At 39.9% G+C, this 12,180-nt stretch overlaps 1 protein-coding gene across 9 annotated transcripts in view; it reads left to right on the forward strand.

Annotated features, from left to right (window-relative positions):
• The window catches only part of NTNG1 (netrin G1), a 314,667-nt gene that overhangs the window by 265,045 nt on the left and 37,442 nt on the right, over positions 1 to 12,180 (forward strand). For 3 of the 9 annotated variants that reach the window (XM_020784653.3, XM_020784656.3, XM_078391823.1), the window contains exon 6: positions 7,298 to 7,465. The exons of the other annotated variants lie outside the window; for them this stretch is intronic. In XM_020784653.3, coding sequence (XP_020640312.1) covers positions 7,298 to 7,465 — 168 coding nt within the window. The remainder of the gene's footprint in view (positions 1 to 7,297; positions 7,466 to 12,180) is intronic. 9 annotated transcript variants of the gene reach the window in all.

Genomic DNA, 12,180 nt, shown 5'->3' on the forward strand with positions numbered 1-12,180 from the left:
AGTTGGTGTTCTTCCTCTGTATGCTATGGCAAATGTAGTGGTTTTTCTGCTTGTAGTTCTTATTAGCACCTTGTAATGTTAGCTTTGGATTTCACACAGAGTCTGTGGTAATTAGGAACAGAGTAGGCCATCAGAATGTTCTGTTTGTAATGTCAAATTAGTGACCATGCCCAGGAGTACTAGATTGAAGGCATAGTCTGTCCAAGATGTCATCTTGCAACCTAGATCTTACGCTTTTTAATTTAAACCTCTTGAAACAACAGGAGAAGAGGCAGCAACAGCTCCCCCTACCTGTTCCCTCCTAGACCAGCTGTGTGGTCACATAGAGTCTCACCCACCAAGGCAAGTCAAAGGAAAACAAGACAGAGAAGAGGGAAAAGAGCTGCAGTTGCCTCAGATCACACTGGATAGGGCTAAATGTGAGAATATATTCTGTGTGTGTGTGTGTGTGTGTGTGTGTGGTGTGTGGTGTGTGGTGTGTGTTGTGTTGTGTGCATTTCACATGCCTTGTCTTTATTTGAAAAATATCTGCCCGGAGGGAGGGTAGAATTGGGGCAGGAGACTAACGAGCCTCCCTCCATTTTTTTATTTGCCCCTAATGGTAGCTTTGTTTATGAGGCAGATAGCAGCTTCAAGAGGACGAGTTTGTCTTTCCCTTATGGATCATGGCTCAAAAGGAAGAGGAGCCTACAATGTCTGCATGCCATAGACTGAGAGGCTGTGTCAAACTAGGGATGTGAGTCTCACAGCATCTCACCCTCAGGGAGGAGCTGATGAAAATATCACTCTCCCCAGCCCCCATAGAAAGGTTTCTCTGCCTGATAAGTGTCATAGGAAGACTCGTGGGATTTCACAGAACTTATTGTGGTCTTTTTTCCCTGGAAGAAATTCTTAAGTTCCATTTCATGCCCAGACTGTCATCCTTCCTGCACAAGATTCATCTTTTCTGCACAAGATTCATCTGAGAAGGGCAGAAGAAACACCAAGCTGTATAGGATTTATCATTGCTTTGCAGGAGCACTAAGGTGCATAGGATTGTTACAATTCCTGCACAGACTGTCATTGCTCTGGAAAGGGCATTAAAATGCTTACAACATTGTGGTTTCCTGTTCTAAGTAATGGGCAAAAAGGAAAAAAAAAATATTTTAAGAGGAAGATAAGACCAGGGTCTTGTTTTCACAGAAAATTGGGAAATCTTGCTCAGTCAAAAAGAAGCCTCAGTGGAGATTCTGGGCATGGTGAAACCCAGGCAATAGTGAAAAAAAGAGACTTTGCAAGTACTTGTTACATGCTGTGTCAAATACATGCATGCACCATATAGTTTGCCATTAAAACAAAAGAGTATAAATGTCTTGATGTGGATGATCTCCAAAGATGACACTGCCAGTTTCTCTTAGGAGACATCCCACTTTGGGTGAGTTGAATGGAATATGGTCAACCCAATGTGCAAACATTTCCATATTGGCCTGATTCAGCAGTTTCCTCACCCACCGTGAATCCTTTGACTCCCTTGTGGAAGAATCTTTTCAGATAAAGCGGAAAAAGTACTACCATCCTGAAGTGGAAATAAATGGACGAGTGATATGCCGTATTTTCATCACAGTTAGAGCTGTGCACTTGAAAAGTCAGAGTCACCTAGCAGGCCAAGATACATTGAGTACTATAATTTACCAAGCAGCTTTGGCTTTTGAAAGATCATGCCGTTAATTAGTATTTGACTTCATATATTATAATCCATTGTGTGGAGGGTTTTTTTCCTCTTTAACTGCACTGTTAATGTACTCTCTTATGATTGTAAAAGCAAAGTGGAAGGCTGTCATTGAAAACTCTTCAATCTCCTCCTGTATTATTTGCATTACTTCAGTGTCCAGAAGAACTTGGCCAGCAGCTATTGAACAGCTAACAGGCAAATGTATTTTTTTAAAAAATTCAGCACAGCAGATGATCAAAGGCATAACTAGAAGGAAGGAAAGGGAGTGTGCCTCTTACTCATAAAGCTTCAATTAAGAAATTAAATAATTGATGAAAATGACTTTATTTTTCTATGGAGTGCCAACCTAATGCAGTTTGGGGTGGGAGGAGCTGCCTTGCATTCTGTTCCCTTCCCCTCTCTCCAGGTGCTTCATCTTGATGGATCTGAGAATAGCTGTTATCAGTAGGCCATTTTCAAGAGTATTTGTCATCGTCATCATTTGCACAGAACAGGCAGTTGCTAACCAGTGATGAGCTCATGGCTTGATGGGCTTACCATGATTGGTGTACAAGTTGAACACATGACATGAAACTTCAGTAGCTGATACGTGGTCTATGGTGGCCATTTCATGGAATAAACTGTGTGAATTGTTAATTCTTCCTTAATGCAAGGCAGGTACCAATGGTTTTCTGTGTATTGGGGGTATAAACCGATAAAATCATCTGGTTTTATCTAATTATATGAAGCTAAAGGGTCTTCCTGCAAATACTTTTAGACTCCAGCCCCCATCATCCTTCACCATTGAGTGCACTGGTTGGGGCTGAGGGGAACGGCAGTCCAACAATATTTGATGGGCCCATCTTTCCATCCCTGAGACAAAATCTGAGATTTAATTTAAGTGAGAATAAATTTTAAATAACAGGCAGGAATAAATATGAGGTTTTCCCAATCCTGAACTTATATAAGGAAGGAGAGAATGCTAAAGAAAGGGTTTAATATACTAGACATAAGATGTCAGCTGTACACATTTATCTAATATGTAGAGCCTCTCTTGAGCTTATTCCCATACCATTCTGGGGGTATACATTTTGTGTGTGATTTCTTTACATTCAGATGAGGCCATCTGAGCCTTGGCAGCAATTAAATGAGGGAAGAATTCATCTGATGTGGTCTCCATCCAAATTTGCTTTCTGTAACTATAATCTCTCAGAATGGTGTGGAATGTAAGGAATTCTCACTTTCCTTCCAGGTAAGTATTATCTCAATAAACAGTGGAAGTGAAGAACAGATTTAAGGAACTAGATTTAGTGGACAGAGTGCCTGAAGAACTATAGATGGATGCTCATAACATTGTACAGGGGGCAGCAACAAAAACCATCTTAAAGAAAAGGAAATGCAAGAAAGCAAAGTGGCTGTCCAACGAGGCCTTACAAATAGCAGAGAAGAGAAGGGAAACAAAATGCAAGGGAGATAGGGAAAGTTACAGAAAATTGAATGCAGACTTACAAAGAATAGCAAGGAGAGACAAGAGGACCTTCTTAAATGAACACTGCAAAGAAATAGAGGAAAATAATAGAAAGGGAAAAACCAGAGATCTGTTCAAGAAAATTGGAGATATTAAAGGAACATTTTGTGCAAAGATGGACAAGATAAAGGACAAAAATGGCAGGGACCTCACAGAAGCAGAAGACATCAAGAAGAGGTGGCAAGAATACACAGAGGAATTATACCAGAAAGATCTGGATGTTCCAGACAAGCCAGGTACCCTGTAGTGTGGTTGCTAACCTTGAGCCAGACATCCTGGAGAGTGAAGTCAAGTGGGCCTTAGCATGGCTAACAACAAGGCCAGTGGAGGTGATGACATTCCAGTTGAAATATTCAAAATCTTAAAAGAGGACACTGTTAAGGTGCTACACTCAATATGCCAACAAGTTTGGAAAACTCAGCAGTGGCCAGAAGATTGCAAAAGATCAGACTTCATCCCAATCCCAAAGAAGGGCAGTGCCAAAGAAATGCCCCAACTACCGTACAATTGCACTCATTTCCCACGCTAGCAAGGTTATGTTCAAAATCCTCCAAGGCAGGCTTCAGCAGTATGTGGACCAAAAACTCCCAGAAGTACAAGCTTGATTTCGAAGGGGCAGAGGAACTAGAGACCAAATTGCTAACATGCGCTGGATTATGCAGAAAGCCAGAGGTTTCCAGAAAAACATCTACTTCAGGTTCATTGATTATGCAAAAACCTTTGACAGTGTGGACCACAGCAATCTATGGCAAGTTCTTAAAGAAATGGGAGTGCCTGACCACCTTACGTCTATCTCCTGACAAATCTATATGTGGGAAAGGAAGCAACAGTTAGAACTGGCTATGGAACAACTGATTGGTTCAAAATTGGGAAAGGAGTATGACAAGGCTGTGTATTGTCTCCCTGCTTATTTAACTTATATGCAGAATACATCATGTGAAAGGCTGGACTGGATGTATCCCAAGCCAGAATCAAGATTGCCGGAAGAAATATCAACAACCTCCGATATGCAGATGATACCACTCTGATGGCAGAAAGTGAGGAGGAATTAAAGAACCTCTTAATGAGGGTGAAAGAGGAGAGCACAAAAAATAGCCTGAAGCTCAACATCAGAAAAACTAAGATCATGGCCACTGGTCCCATCACCTCCTGGCAAATAGAAGGGGAAGATATGGAGGCAATGACAGATTTTACTTTCTTGGGCTCCATGATGACTGCAGATGGCGAGAGCAGCCATGAAATTAAAAGACGCCTGCTTCTTGGGAGGAAAGCAATGACAAACCTAGACAGCATCTTAAAAAGCAGAGACCTCACTTTGCCGACAAAGGTCCACATAGTCAAATCTATGGTTTTTCCAGTAGTAATGTATGGAAGCGAGAGCTGGACCATGAAGAATGCTGACTGCCAAAGAACTGATACTTTTGAATTATGGTGCTGGAGGAGAATCTTGAGAGTCCCCTTGACTGCAAGGAAATCAAATGTATCTATTCTGAAGTAAATCAACCCTGAGGACTCACTGGAAAGACAGATCCTGAAGCTGAGGCTTCAATACTTTGGCCATCTCATGAGAAGAGAAGACTCCCTGGAAAAGACCCTGATGTTGGGAAAATGTGAAGGCAAGAGGAGAAGGGGACAACAGAGGACGAGATGGTTGGACAGTGTCATTGAAGCTACCAACATGAATTTGACCAAACTCCGGGAGGCAGTGGAAGATGGGAGGGACTGGCGTGCTCTGGTCTATGGGGTCACAAAGAGTCAGACACGACTTAACGACTAAACAACAAATATTATCTGAGACTCATGGCTCAAACTATGAATTTACAGAGCATCCAGGATCATATTGTTTCCTGCACATTTCATTTAAATATACATAGGCAGTTATCTGCAGGTTTTTTGGGGGTGTGTTGGTTAGCAAGAGATGATAAAACTATTATTTGAATGCCTTACCCTGCTAGCGGTTGACCATGCTTCTCTGATTAATTGCATCCATAATCTTTGATTTCACCATAGCCCACCATAGCTAAGCCAATTCCCAAGTTGTAAGTTTACTTTCAAGCATCAGGAACTTGGTTTGTTGAAGGAAAGCATCCCCAAGGTACTCCAAGATTAAAATTGTCTAACCCAGATAGCTGCATGTATATAAAGCGTTAACTGAATATAACAGGTCTTTTCAGTGAATTTACTCTTGATTGATGCACCTTATTTATTATGGGAAATTTTGTGAGAACAGCCAGTGTGGACATGTGATGGGAACCTTATGTACTAAAGCAGTGGTCCCCAACCTTGGGTCTCCAGATGTTCTTGGACTTCAACTCCCAGAAATCCTGGCCAGCAGAGGTGGTGGTGAAGGCTTCCGGGAGTTGTAGTCTAAAAACATCTGGAGGCCCAAGGTTGGGGACCACTGTACTAAAGAACATCCTAAATCATATCCCACATTTGTTCATTATTTAAAACTTTTTTTAAAAAAATCCTACTACTTCTTTGCTCTAGGGCAATAATAAACCATATTTTAAGAATGGAATAGAACCAATAAAGATAGAAAACACAAATTTAAGAAACATCATTGGATGAAAACATTATAAAACCAAAATCAACAGGAATGAAAAAAAACTATTTAGCGCCAGAAAAAAAATTAAAAGAAGCTCATCTGTTCTCTCAAAACACTGTAGTAGGTACCAAACAATTCTCTCAAGGTCTGTACATATTCCCATTTTCACCCACCTTTCTAATGATTGTCTTAATGGTAGTGATCTTTCAGGTACCTTTTTCCCAAGTATTATATGGCTCTTATTTTATACGGCTGCTATGAGTTGAATTAAGGCTCAAAATAAAGTGGAGGTCAAACTGTGTATTATAAGTAATTCCAGTAGTTGTCTGATCATCACTGCATGAGCTTTGCATATCTCCCATAGTCAATTAGTTTTCTTTGCTTTGTTATTGCTCATTGGGCAGTAGACATGGGCTCCATTTGCAAGTATGGATTCTCAGACACAAAAGTGTACCAGAATGAAGGATTTGGAGCACGTAACATGATTCAACTTCTAAGGAGATGGTATCCATAACGAATAACTTGATGCACAGATCCAGTGCAACTATTTAAGTGTGGACAAGATACAAACTGAATGCCTGGTCCAAATTAGTATTCTAGATGGTATATAGTTTGAATTATCTAAGATTTCCAGAAACTCTTCAAAGGTAGCCCCACATAAAACTCAATGGCCAAAATTTTAGTGGGGGAAAACTGGGGCGAGGGGTGATAGGGGCAGGCAGGCAGTGTTTTTCCCCTCTTTGCTTCCCTTCCATTGTGCAGTTGCACATGCTGGTGGACATGTGACTACTTCCCTGACAGAAGGAAGCAGAGCACCATGATGGCTGGTTAGCAATGCAGATAGATTTGCTTGCACAAGTACTCATTTACACAGCATGAATTGAACATAACCCCAGCCATGGTAGGAATCTAAGGTGAACTGTGGATGGCTTGTGATCCTGCTGTCTCTCATCTAGAAGGGGTTCATTGCTAAAAATGGTTAGCGGAAGGCACTCTGGCCCAAGAAGCCTCCTGAGCCTCATCTCATAAAACTGGGCCAATTAACATGCCCTTATTGTTTTGGGAAGTGGAATATCTCATCCAAAATATGCCCCATCATGGTGGACATAAAACACATGACATTGTCCAGGAAAAATTTTCAGTGTCTAGTGAGTGCATCTGGATTTGTTTTGAAAGGAGAGCCCCACTGCACTCTGTGAAATGTACAACTGGACACATACCTGCAAACCAATGAAAGGTTTACAACTGCACATGCTTCTGTTCCATAAGACCTCTTGACTATAAAGCTACCCTCAGTGCTATGTGATGGATGTCTAACTGTTTTAACCTGCCTGAAAAGAGACACCACCTTCATAGCAGTCAAACATCTGTTGTTGTCCATGTATGCTGCCGTAACGTTACTAGACATGCTGTGCTGCTTCTCATTCATAATCTGTTCATGCTTCATATTTAGAGGGGAAAAAGAGCATGTGAATTGCTATGACTCTGCTACAGAATACCCTTTGTGTACATTTTTGTTCTTCCTTGCAAGACTGTGAATGCTTCGGCCACTCCAACCGGTGCAGTTACATCGATGTGCTCAGTACATTCATTTGCGTGAGCTGTAAACACAACACTAGAGGGCAGCACTGTGAGTTGTGCAGGCTGGGCTACTACAGAAATGCTTCTGCAAAGCTGGACGATGAAAATGTATGCATAGGTCAGTTTCATTCTAATTCTGGCATTTCCTTCTCTGCCTTTTTTCAGACGGTCTAGTACATAAGCAGGCCATTTCCGCCATTTTCCTTCTTCTTAGCAACTGAGCCAAAAGGAGCTTTGTCCATGGAGGAGATCTGTGCACCTTACATGTGTCTCTTTTGAATCATGATCCTCAAGTTTGAATAATTGAAAAAGAATGACCTGTGGCTATGATTGCCCTGGCTAAGGACTATATAAATATATATACTTGTTGATTGCATTAATTCTGATATTAATTGTTCAAGTACTGTTATTCCTAGGAAATCATGTGAATGCCAAGACAAAGATAAAAACAGTAGATATCCTGCTTATACAGCTCTGGAAGCACCACTGTGAAGTTCCACTGAATGTTTTGTATAACCAAATTGATGATTCACACATCGCTGCACTTATCTGTGATTTAATTCAGTGCATATATTATAAGAATAATGCCAGAAAATTAAATACATGTTGGGCCAGAGGCCCTCAAATTAATGAGAGATCAGGGCAATCTAATCAGATGACAAATAAGAGGTAGTGATTAGTTTGTTAACACCCATCAAGAGTAAAGTACTCCTTAATGTTTACCCCCTTATTAAGGAATTTCAGACTGGATCATAATATGGAAAATCAAAATCTTATTGACCATAGGAAACTATCAAACATAACAGTGAGCTCCTAAACATAAATAAATAAGATATTCTAACAATGAATATCTCTCTCCCACTCATATACAGTATATAAACCTCTGAAGTGAAATGTAAAAATTTCCAGTCATGTCCCACCTTTTCCTATTAAAGTAGCTTTTGTACAAGCAACCCATTTGTTCAAGGAGCTCAACACACAATAGATTCTGTGGTTTACATTGGTATCAACAAACCACAAATATCAGACTTTTGTAAAATCTGGAAACCATGGAGTCTAGTCCAACTAAAGGGCAACGGGAATTCCAAAGAATATCTTGAATAAATATCATTCTCATCTAGGAGACCATGAGCCTGTCCATATAGGGGGATTTTGAGCAGTCTGGTTCGCGCTTAGAAGGTTATTATCTTCAGTGTGATCTATTTTATCTCTCACATGAGGGATCCTTTCATTCACACTGAAGATGTTTATCCTCCCATGAGAAGAGTCCACACAAGTTTTTGGATTGCCTGTTTACTCATGAACAAAATTTAATTTGTGTGCTCCCACATGCACACAATTTCATACGCATGCATATCTTTTTTGCTGTCAGTTTAATGTGACTTATTACTGTACACAAATGTCCAAATGGACACTTGTGCATTCAGCATAGAGTTTAGTGTCCTTAACAAAAGATTCATCAGGGTCAGAATCCATCCTGAAGTAACCCTGAGGGCCAGCCTGCCCACATGTAGATCTCCAAACCACATTCAGCCTATCAGCCCTGCTTTGTGGTCTGTGAAACACCCCGCTTGTTCTTTGCAGCTGACATTGGCAGAGCAGTATGAAGGGCTAGTGGGAAGAAATGGGGGGGGGAATGTTGGAGGGAGCAAAGAGTCTTTATTCCCATTTCTTCCCAGGGCTGTTTTTTGCTTTGCTTTATGTGAACTGGAAGCAAAATGGAGAAAATGGTTTTTGAAGGACTGTAATTTAAAATGTTGAATATAATTTTAAACAAATTATGTCCAAGTATTTGGCCATTACTTGCAAGAATGATTTCAAAGGACTTGCTCTCTCTTTTTTTAAAGAAACTTTCCAATGTTGCCAAATAAGGCATTTGACCTTCTCCCTGAAGCAAGGAGGCAGGATTTTTGCACAATGCAGCCTTGCTCCTCTTGCTTCTCACCTACCTCGGAAGTCACTGTCTTTTAGAAGCATAAGAATAAAATCGGCCGGTATTGGGCAACACACCAAATCAACAAATGGACTGGCATGCAAAAGGATAGAGAAGTTTGTCATAGTCTATGGAGAGAATCTTACTGGTGTTTCCCTAAGATTTGCCTAACTTGCCACAGCTAGTTGTGATTAACTGACAACATGCTGGGGCATATCTAAATAGTGTAGTTGGGATTGAGACCAACCCCATGGCAGATGCACCCTGGCATCTTGTCAGTTCACCTCGATTAGCTGAAGCAAGTTGCACAACACTTACGTAGACACCAGTAGGATTCTGGCTTCTGTTTTCAGAAATTCAGGAGCAAAAACTGCTGATCCTGATAGTGAGAGCCCAAAAAGAGAGAGGGGCGCTGTTTGGAACAAGTTTCAAATCTTTAAACTAGCATTCAAAAGGAAGTTAGGGGACTCCTAATTTTTGTCAGCTTTTTGCTTTTTAATGAGTCCTTTCTGTTTCTGCTGGATGCCATAGATGAGAATTCAAAACATATAGGTCAAAATCTTCTTTTTGCATGTTATCCCAATGTAAGAAGAGTGGCATCAATGGCAGTGACAGATTGGTGCTAATTAAAGAGTTTCCTATCTTGATTCTTCATTGCTTGAACTTCAGCTCATTGCATGTAAGTTGGGTGGCCAAAAGATTGTATCCCTTTTGAATTCTTGCATATATTAGACTGCTGATGATGAAAGAGTCCCTGCCTTGATTCTGGGTCATTGCACCAAGCTACCCAACTCATACACAATGACATTAAGTTTATAGAACAAGGAATAAAAGCAAGGAACTCTTTAATTAAAAGCATGCAAAGCAAAGCATGCTGCTTATATACCGCCCAATGGTGCTTCAAGCATTCTCTAGGCAGTTTACAAGTTAATTGTGCAGGCTACACATTCCCCTCCCCTTGCGATCTGGGTACTCATTTTACTAACCTTGGAAGGACAGAAGGCTGAGTCAATCTTGAGCTGGCTACCTGGGATTGAACCCCAGGTCATGAGCACAGTTTTGGCTGCAGTACAGCAGTTTAACTACTGCGCCACGAGGCTCTAATAAATGGCAATCTATCACTTGCAGTTTACACAGTTTCCCTTATGCCAGTGTAATTTACATAAGAGAATGCTGTTTTGTTCTCTGATTTCATTTTTATTCTTTTGCCTACTACCCAGAAAATGGCAAAAACTAAAATATGCTGTATTTCATATAGTTCAACAGCTTGTAGTGCCAGTTGCAGCAGATATTTCAAGCATTTAACAATCACTTTGAAATTAATGACTGAATAAAGTATCCTTTTATATTGAATATAAAAATTCTGCCATTACATTTTATGTTCCAAAGTAACAAAATATCTTTAATTCTGTACACAGCATTTTTTAAAAAAAGAAATACTACATTTTTCCCTTTCTCCCAAATTTCTGTTTTGTTTTGTTTTTTCCCCCTGGGAAATCCCATTTTGCCCTAGTGGTTTTAAATTTCCAGAAATTGTTCATCTCTCCTACAGAGCAGATGAAAGTATACCATTATTGGTGCTGTTAATATTCTGACATATGTTCCATAGTAGACTGCCATACCTAGGGGAAGGGGTAGAGTGTCACAGGTTCTACAGAACTCACATACATATCCATTAAATCCTCATCATCAATCATCTATTCTAGTTCTTTGCTGAGCCAAGAATCTTTACACTTAAAGTCTACCTGGTACATGCTTGCCAATCCTTCTCTTGAAACAGAATGCTATTAGCTAAGTGAAATTTAAGAAAACACACAAAGTAACCATGTGATCCAGATTTTTAAAACAAAAGTCTGGGTTGGATAATGCCTTTGTTGAATCCTGGAGACTGTACTAAATTTGATGATACAAAAGCTGAGGTGGTGAAAATGCAACCTTTCAATTGTGGGTACAATCTAACTCCCATCATCTCTAATTGTTGGCTGTATTAGTGAAAAGATGGGAGTTCCTTCCACCACATACGAAGAGATGTAAATTACCCATCTTCGAGCATTGTCTTCAAGTATTGTTTGGAAAGCAACATTGTGCATTTCACAAAGTAAACTTTACTATATTTGAGTTGTATATTGCCTTGGGAACCCTTTCAGGCAAAAAGGCAATTCATAAATGTTTAAGTAAATAAATCATATAGTACATTAAAAATATAGCTTCACTCTACTCAGAAACTATCAAATTGTCTCTAAAAGTTTGGGCTGCAGAAAAAGTTTAGTGTTGTAGGGTTTTTTAAATTGCACAGCTAAGGTCTTTGCATGTATTGCCTATATATAATACCTAGACTAGAGCCACATCTTATCTAGCACAATGCCTTATATTGCTTGTAGAGTGGTACATGGTTGTAGCAACTTAGAAACACAATGGAGCAATATTAATTGACAATTTCAAATAATTTGGCAGTGGGGGGAGGTATCCACTAATACCTAGTTTGTTGTCCAGTGCATAACTTTTCAAACATTTTCTTTCATAAATACATCATCAGGAGCCTCTCATGCACACACCATGGGTTGCTCATTATCTTTTTGATGTCAGTTGGTGCTAAGTAAAATCAAAAGTTTGATTCCTTTGAGTTTAATTATGCTGTGCAAATACAGTCTACATTAAGACATGTGGCAAGACAGCCATTCATATTGGCCAGATCAGAACAATTAACACATATGCCAAAGAGAAGTGTGTGTTTTTTTTTAAACCAAACACTCATTTGATCATTCCTGTTTGATGCAAGCAAGGAACATTGTCTTTCTGATATCAAAGATATGGGCCTGGCTCTAGAGATCCATTAGATTCATTCCTTTTGGCAGAAGAAGTAAAGAAATATAGATACTAAAAACTAGCTCTTTGACAGG

The sequence above is a fragment of the Pogona vitticeps genome, chromosome 4, assembly GCF_051106095.1.
Source record: "Pogona vitticeps strain Pit_001003342236 chromosome 4, PviZW2.1, whole genome shotgun sequence".
NCBI classification, from domain to species: domain Eukaryota; kingdom Metazoa; phylum Chordata; class Lepidosauria; order Squamata; family Agamidae; genus Pogona; species Pogona vitticeps.